General features: G+C 45.5%; 1 protein-coding gene across 1 annotated transcript; it reads left to right on the plus strand.

The window, feature by feature from the left end:
* The first annotated feature begins 1,298 nt into the window (after positions 1–1,298).
* Positions 1,299–2,212, plus strand: LOC117893425 (eukaryotic translation initiation factor 4H). The gene has a single exon (XM_034800042.1). The coding sequence runs from the start codon at positions 1,299–1,301 to the stop codon at positions 2,109–2,111; it is 813 nt and encodes a 270-aa protein (XP_034655933.1). The 3' UTR covers positions 2,112–2,212.
* The last annotated feature ends 6,973 nt before the right edge of the window (positions 2,213–9,185 follow it).

Raw genomic sequence — 9,185 nt, forward strand, 5'->3', positions numbered from 1 at the left:
GTAAATCAGAGCCGATGGGCAGCACTGAATACAGTAATGAGGGGCAGCCCTGGTTCTGCCTGCACTTCAACTTAATTTACGTTGCTGTTTCTTGATTTTCGAAGCCAAAATTAGATGATAATTAATGGAATATTATAATGCTTACCATGCAAAAGCTGCAGAGAAATTTTGGACTTAAATTTGAGCTGCTGGGCAGCACTTAACGTTGCATTTAGGGGCAGCACTTGTCAAGTGTTTGCCTCGTAAGCAGCTTTCTTTGCTTTATTTGCCTTGGAAACTATGTAAAATGATACAAAAGGCAACTCTCTCTCACTCTTGATAGCTTTCAGCAGGTCCTAGTGGCTGCTGTCTCTGCCTCTTCCTACTTGCTCTTTTGTCTGCCACTCCAATTGAAGTTGTTCGCACCTAATGGCAGTCCCAATCCAGTGCCTATCCAATTATGAATCTCAATTGGCTGTCTTCATTGACCTACAAAGAAAATGGAAACCAAGCGTTCCCCTTCGGGCATCAAGATAACGTCGCAGCGTACGTGTTCCACTGTTCCACTGTCCCTATCCCTTCGATACAGGAATTGTGGAACACGTCGCTATCCGCCGCAAGAATCTAATGCCTAATCCTCGAAATTAATTATGTGTCCCCCCAACACACGACTCTCCTCTGCCCCTTCATGCCGAGATTTTTCCAACGAAAATGAAGCAAAAAAGAAAAGGAAAAGAGAGCCACACAGAGATAGATGAGTATCTGTGGCTAGGGCTCCCCCATATCGCTTATGCTGCTGCACGTTCCAGGGCGAGACACGCTGGAGCATCAAGATCTTCAGGCCACTCGACGCTGCCTGCCTGCCCTCCAAGGTGTGTTACTCCTTGAGGGGGAAACATGTAAATTTTTTAAATATAAATGGCCTAATATTTCAGGTCTCTGCCCAGACACGTTCCACAGCGCCTCGTTGGCTTGTGATTTCTATCGGAACGCACCCAATTTTGTTCCACGGAATATGGGTGTAGCCCGGCGCTGCACGCTGGCCAACGCTTGCAGTCGATTGCCTCATGTGGAACTCCCCCCTGGAGCCGCAATCCATGCATTGGCCATTGCCATTCGTTTTACTGCCTGAACCTTTGATATTTTCCAAGCAGCAGCCAGCAGCCAGCAGCCAAGACTCTCTGTCATTCGACAATTGCATCCATGAACCTTGGCATTTTGGCTCGGCTTGGCTCTGGTCGATATTCAGCTGAGAGGCAGGTGCTGCTGCTTGTAGTCTGCCCTGGGAAATACTTCAAATAAAAATAAACACAGAAATCATGTCCAAGTCTCAGAGCTACAAAAAATCAAAGTCCAGCTCCAGCGCGGGCAGTCTGGAGGATTTCTTAAGCGTCACAAAGCTGAGAATCAGCGACGAGGACAAGGAGGACTCTTCCTGCCAGTCGCTCGATGCCATCTCCGAGCAGTCTGCTCCTTCGGAGAAGCTGCCGCAGGTGGACGTGCCGCTCCATCCACCTTTTGTGGCGCTCATCAGCAATCTGCCCATGGAGAGCAGCGAGCGGGAGCTGCGGCAGCTCTTTGCCCAGCACACAATTCGCTCCGTCAGCATGTTGCGGCGTGGCAAGCGGCAGCGGCAGCGGCAGCGGCAGCATGGAGCCGCACAGCTGGAGCTGCAGACACGACAGGATCTGCTCGAGCTGCTCAAGAAGAATCAATTGCTGTGCCGCGGACGTCGCCTGAGCATCACCGTGTGCCAGGATCTGGGCGCAGGCGGCGATGATTGCTGGAGCATGCACTCGGATGGACGCTGGAGTCGTCGCTCGGCCAGTGGGGGACGCCACTCGGGCAGCGATGCCGATGAGAGCTGCTCGGAGCATTCGCTGCCAAGTCGCGGTGAGGAGTCCACCAGTTCCCCGCTGCACATCAGCCGCAAGCCCAGCAGCAACGAGGAGCTGGAGCGGCGCATGCAGATTCGTCTCCAGAAGTTGGCGGAGTTTGAGAATGCCCAAACGGAGCGGCTGCAGGCGCAGCAGCAGAGCTCCCAGGGGGAAGAGGGTGAGGCTCCATCTGTCCCGAGCATGTCCTGGCCTGACTTTTGGGCAGAGGTGCAGAAGAGCGAGGATTTGGAATAGCAAAATGTCTCACAGATTCTTCACAAGTTACAGGAAACTGCAGAGCTGGGGGCAGGGTTGCAAAACGATAAAACGAATACGGAACTAGTTCTCAGAGTTCGCAGTGCAGTTTGAGGAAAGAACAACGTATCCCCGTTTTTATTCCTTAAAAGTCTCCTCACTTCCTGCCATTATAATTCTGTAATTTATATCTGGAAATACGCTGAGCATGCATGGAAACTTCTGCAGTTTCTGTGGGCCCTTACCTGCCTACGTCAAAGCCCCACAAAAATCACACTCGCAAGCTGCCAGCAGCGGTTCACTTAATGGCCAACCAAAGCTCTTTCCCTTGGCAACAGCTGCTGCGTTTTCGACTGTCCAAAAACAAAAAAAAACTATCATAATAATTTATCAACAATATTGACTTAAGGCTGTCAGCTGAATTAATTTAAACTGATTTATTAATGTGGCGACAGTTGGGCGGTCGATCGAGCCCGCAATGACGTTGGCAGGAGAGCTTGGAGACGGGAGCTTGGAGCTGGGACTGGGACTGTAGCTGGGGGCTGGGGCTGCCTGTGACAAAGAGGGCCAAAAACAATACGCTAAGCATACGCTAATTGACCAACTAATTAGCGCATTTAATGGCTGTACGAAACACAATGACAGACATGCTAATGGAATTAACGTAGCGTGGTTAATAGTTTTGCCAAATTTGGGAAATTATTTTCAACCAAACACAAGTTGGAGATTTCCAGTTTTCAAACGTCATGGCCTAACTTTTATTTGTTGTCTATTTGTTTGTTAATTCCTTTTCTTTTTTGTGGTTCTTAATGAGACACGATCTTGGCCAGCGGAAAATTACATACAAACGCCCCAGACAGTCGGGTTTCGATCAATTTGTGATGGAAAATTCGTTGGGCGGAGCTGGATTAATATTTGATAATTAATTTGGGAAATTTTTGGGCTTTCATTTAATAGGAAAAGTGCTGGCTAATGTTTAAAGAGCAGCGTTTATTGAGGGAGTTTTAAGCAGCTCTTTTTGGTTTTATTTGTTGAAAATTTGAAGTTTTTCTTGGTTAAATTTTTGCAAATTTTTGAGGTGTTTTTCTGCCACTTTTTGGTTTATTTTATTCGTTAATATTTCCCCAACTTATATTCAATTTTGTGTGCATTTCCGTGGCATGTCTCAGTGACTGAAAATGTATTTAATTCCTCCCTGACTCCCTGAATTTATCGACTAATTGCTTGGGGGCCGCTTCAATTAGACTCCTCAAACTCCACATACAATTTCTGACTCTCTCTCGCCTGTCTCTTCTCATTAACTCAACGGTGCGGACAGCGCTCTAGAATTTGGTTTGGGCTCTGCGGAACTACCACTGCATAGCAGTGGCATCCATCCAGGACTCTTCGTATCCCAAGGACCAGAATGCACGTTTGGAATGCGAAATGTTCTCGTTGCTCGTTGCCAATTTCCGGCAAATGGGAAAAATGGGCAAGCGGACAGCGGACAGCGGTAAAGGCCGTTGGGCGTAAATTAAAATTAAATTCAAATGGAAAAGTGTCGTTGCTGGTGCGACCCGAAACGACCCCCAGACCAGAGCCCAGAACCCAGACTCGGACTTCCCGGACACGTCGGGGGACAGGCCAACGTTGGCCATTGGCACGTCTGTCGGTTTATGCAACATTTTAGCAATTATATTCGCGTTGAGCGACATTACAACGGCAATTACACGCAGTAGCCACAGTTGGGGCAAGGGCAAGGGAATGAATATTCCGGCCATGGGGATGGCCATTCGATGTGCCTGACTGTCATCATCACGTGGAGCAGCAACGTGATCCACTGACGCATAGCTCTGACGGACGGACGGACAGACGGACAGACGGAACGGACAGAACGGACACCAACGGACGCCCGCCTGTCACTGGCAGACGATGGCCTCGGGGCCGACGGCACTGACTGACACTGGGCTGGTCGACTGACTCCGCTGACAGGACATAAAGTGCAGGAGCAATAAAAAAAACAACAAGAACAACCACAACGGGATAACGGATGAAGGGCGCGGATTTTGTGTGTGCGACGGGGAAATGCTCTTGCCAAGAGGAGCTAAGGGAAATATTTATAAATAAATTGATTTGAATATCAATGTCTAAAAAGGGTTAAGAAAAAAACAGATATTTCGATTTAATACTCACATTTTTATTTAAAAATATAATTAAATAAAAGGGAGGACATTTTGATTTAAATATAAATGTCCTAAAAATAATCCAAATTGAATCAAATTTAACAAAAAAAAACACTTTAAAATATTTTTAATACATTTCATTTGTAGAAAATATTTGCAACCACATATAAAAATAATAAATAAAATATTAAAATATTTATTTTATATATGAAAATATTTTTAAATCCATTATTTTCATTTGTAAGTCAAAATATAAACAGGAACAATTTTATTTTGTTCAATTTCCACTCTTGCTACAAATTTATTGCTAATAATATTTAAATCTTAGCTTAAACATTTTAATATATATTTTTTTTAAATATTTTAAATGCCATCCTTCAGCCCTTTGCAGGGCATCCACAACGCGCACCAAAATGAAAGGAAAACAAAAATATGAAATTTGTGTGTGTGGGCGGGGAGGAGGCTTTGGCTTTGGCTGGGTGTTTGGGTTTGGGCTTGGGCTTGGGGTAAATGAAATGAAATAAATGTATGAAATGAAAGCAATAACCGACCGACATTACATAAAAATCTACTTGGGCCCCGGTCTCATAATTTGTGTGTGTGCGACGTGGGCCTATTTGGGTTGTATTAGTAGTGGTACATCCATGTGTGTGTGTGTGTGTGTGTGTGTGTGTTGTATATGGCCGACACTTCCGTTCGACATGTTGCACATGTTGCTCCCGTTTCCGGCGCTCGTTCAGGCCGCCACTCACCTCGTCTAAGCCAACATTTTGCGCTGCCCACATCCTGGATGGTTCCTGCGGCTGCCCAGCCAGAGTCCCACCAAAGTCCCATAAAATACAACGTACACACGATGCCCTAACAAAGGGTATTGGCATGAAGTGTAGAGCGAAATGTTTGAGAGATTTTAGATAATTATTCGGGAAGCAAAACGGAGTGCAATTTGGGCAACTAAAATTGGAAACAATTCTTTGAAAAATGAACTAAAAATTAAAGTAATTTTAATGTTAATTGGAAGATAAATTCCCTAGATCGGTGGACACTTTCGATGGCTCTATGGGTGGGACAGGGCATCTGTAGCTTCGTCACCAAAGGGTCTGGAGTCGACTGGCTCTAGCCTTTCTCTTTTTTTCTCTGGCTGCTGTTGGGCCTGTTTGGGGATGTGTTGGGCTCCTGGACACGCATGGTCATGCTGTCGCTTGCTGTTTTTATTGCCCGAGCTTCCTGCCATTCGCTTGTTTCATAATTAATATCCTTTCACACATTATTATAACGGAAATGTGTGGGGTGGCGGGGTGGAGTATATTTTTTTATTTTATTCTTTCATTCTTGTGTGTCCTTTGTGCCTGGAAAAAGCTTGTTAAGCATTTTATGCGTTTGGTTTTTCACCATATTTCAGGCCCCAACACACACCCAGAGGGATGGACTTTGGGTGTGTGTAATTAAAAGCTCATGAAAAGTGATTAAAAAGTGAGTTGCGACCGCGCTCTGGGCCATATATTAAATGTTTTTTGTCGCCATAAAGTTGTCAAAACAATGGCCAGCCGGCAACAGCAAACAGAACAAATTAAAAACGAAACGCAAAACGCCCCAAAAAAGAAGAGCAAATATTTACGTGTACAAACAGCTGAGGCTCCTGCAGGACTTAAAGCTGGAAAGAAATTTACAGGAAAAATCTTAGACTTCCAAGCGCTGTTTAAGGTGAAGCCCTGCAGCAGTGGCTAAGCTTGGAAAAATCATGGAAAAACACACCGAATTTCCATCGTGTAAAACTAGTTTCTGTCTCTCTTCGCGCTTCCCTCTTTTCCTTACCCAATTAGCTGGACAAGCAAAGCATTTGAACACGAATTTTGTTTTAACAAATCGCTTTCAAATCGAAACCCACTGATTGGCATCGAGAGCGAGCGACTAATGAATTGGACGCTTGTCAGAGGTGTGCAAAGGGCAACGGGGATGGGATATTTGAGGGCAAGAAAACTCTTTGACTAATTCTGCATGCATAATCAAGTGGGTTGAGGGAATTAAAAGGGTTTCAAGCGGTGGAGAATTATCCGACAAGTGAGTGTCTGCCGGTAAACTGTCTCAACATTTGCTGGTTGATCCTTGAGCCACTAAAGTTAGTGAAATATTTGAATTGATCCGACTATCCCCTCCTTTGCTTCGTTACAATCTCCTGAGAGCTAGAGCCAATCCCCCAGCCGACTGATTCATATCCATGACGCACTTTTGGCCACTCAACAGCATAGAAGGCGTCGCCAGGGTCCGCATTCAAGGATTAGCAGTTAAGCATGTATTTATGGTATGCATAAAGATATTTAAAGTGTGCCCTGCTCCTGACAGGAGGAAGAGGACTTACAGGCAAGAGGCAGTCAGGCAAAGTCTGGCGATAACCGACTTACACGCATGTCCCGCGCCAAGGATGACGCATGACTTAATGCCCTCCGCGCACTTTGGAGTCCTCGCAAAGAACGGACTCCGGACATGGGAGCCCTGTGACAGAAATATCGCACATGCAGGCCCTGGCCAGGACGCGGCGCACACACTCCACGCACGAGTGGCGGCTACCGCGACGTCATTTCCATTCGCGATTCGCGTGTTGCGTGCAATTTGCGTGTAATGCTTGGGCAGAGGAACGGCTGGGACTGGGACGGGCACGGGGCGGACTGCAGTTACTATTTACTGTGTGTGGAACGGAACGGAGCGTCCTCCTTGCTTGCGTGTGTGTGTGTGTGTGCGCTAGTGTGTGTGTGTCATCGCTACACGCGGCACATAAATCATAAGCAACAAAGCAAACTGCGTCGTGCAAACAGAAGGAAGCCGAGGAACAACAACAAAAAAAGTAAGTGAATTTGAAAATGGAGTGAACGGAGTGGGGATTCGAACATGGGATACCCTATAAGCTGCTGGGCTGCCAAATGGGTGATTTGAGGGTGGAATGAGCCTACAGGGAATTTATCAACATATTTTCCAGCCATGAAATACATGAAAACCCTACCGGAAAATCCCTTAAATAGCAATAAATAAATATATATGTAAATATAAATAAATATTGGTATCAAACATATTTTTTCCAAGAGTTAAAATTATAAAATCAAAGATTTTGACTGACTTTTTACCCTAAACATAAAAATAATTGATATTTTCATATTTAAATTGAATTTATTCTATTTTTTGACAGTTTTTAGTATAAAATAATAATAAAAATACTTTTTAAAATATTTTTATTTCAATTAATATTTAATATAATTTCTTTTGGGTTTTTAAAACATGAAATTTTAACCTAAATTTTACATTTTGATCCGTTTACTCTGCGTATTCCATCCGACATTTAGTTAGAAAATTAATAGGTTCAGTTTAAAGTGCTTAAATCTCCACACAAAGTATACACCCTCCATCCCACTGACTACTGGGTATTGGTAAAACCAGGGACGCCCGAAGTGAAATGCGTAATTTATGCTGCGCAGGACGCGCACGGAAGCAAGGAAGCAGTGCAGAAGGAAGTTGGGCAGGCGGGCAGGCAGGCACGCAGGAAGCAAACACGGACGCACCGTAGCCACCCAACGACTGTACCGCTGCCAGAGCTTGCAGTTTTCCCACCCTGCGGCAAGCACTTTTCCTTTTCCTTCACTCCAACTCCAACTCGAACTCCATTTATCCAAAAGGAAAGTTCTGGCTGCGACGCAATAAAGTAAAACTGCGTTTTTGTCTTATTTGCGGCATCTTCAACCCCGTGAGCAACAACCCTCTTGAGGCCCAACTGTACAGCCGTGTAATCTGGGTTTTAGATTCAATCAAATTGAATGAGGGAAAGCCAGGGGGAAGCTACAAACCGAGTCCTGAACGATGCATATGTTGTGGCAGATCTCTTATCGGGATGTATGGGTACAGAAAGGGAAGGATTTAATAATTATTTTTAACACAAACTTTGGCAATTCCTTATTTAATATTTGTGTGTGGAAATGACAAATAGTTATTGGAAATCCAAGGACAAGGCATGCAAAGATTCGTGTGTGAAAAATTATTGAATTTTTAGTTGCAGAACGAATCAACAATTAGCTAACAATTGTCTAGCAATTCTCGGTGGGTATATAAGAAACTTGTCAAATATTTGCACTCACAACCAATCGAGAACGCTCACATCCTCAAAACATAATGAAATACTTGAGTCTAGTGCTGATGGGAGTGCTCCTTGCCTGCGGCTTGTCGGCTGTTGCTGCCGAAAAGCCGCAGCCCCCCTCGGATTGGGAGTAGAAGTTCCAGCTCGGAGGTGGATCAGATGAGAAGTTCCAGCGCGGAATAGCAGCATCGATCCATCCACCATGTGCTGATCAATAAATTGTGCATTGAACTGGCGACAGTTCAGCGCTAGTCGCAGTCGAGTCTCCCCCCGGTGGGTTTTCGCATTGCGTTTTATTTTCACATTTCTGCCAGGGGGTCGCGGGTCGAGGCTGACTGACACACACGATAGTGACAGGTCGGTCAGTGGAAAATATGAATACCACTTGAGCATGTTAACCCCGAAAGGCGTTTATAAAACTGTCCAAAGCTATTAATATCAAAATTCTGCACACAGACACAGAGAGAGAGAGTCCGGTCGGGGAGTGGATGAGGGGGCAGAGGGCAACAACTGCGCAGTGCTTTGGCTACAGCGACAGAGACTCGGATACGGAGACGGACACGGACATAGACGTGGACATGGACATGGACACCCTGGGACGGAACGGAACGGGAAGGGACAACTAGCAACGTTCGGGTCAGCCTATCAAGCAGAGCGACAGCAAGAGAGAGCGAATGGAAAAGAGAGACAGCGATAGAGTGAGAGAGATTGGCATGTTTGGCGTCCATGAGGCGGAAATGAAAAGCGCCTGGGCCTGGCATCGCTGCTGCTGCTGCTGCTGCTGCTGTGGTTAGG

The sequence above is a fragment of the Drosophila subobscura genome, chromosome J, assembly GCF_008121235.1.
Source record: "Drosophila subobscura isolate 14011-0131.10 chromosome J, UCBerk_Dsub_1.0, whole genome shotgun sequence".
NCBI lineage: Eukaryota > Metazoa > Arthropoda > Insecta > Diptera > Drosophilidae > Drosophila > Drosophila subobscura.

Coding starts and splice junctions, on each gene's coding strand:
- LOC117893425 (XM_034800042.1), top strand. CDS start 1,299: ATGTCCAAGTCTCAGAGCTACAAAAAATCAAAGTCCAGCTCCAGCGCG.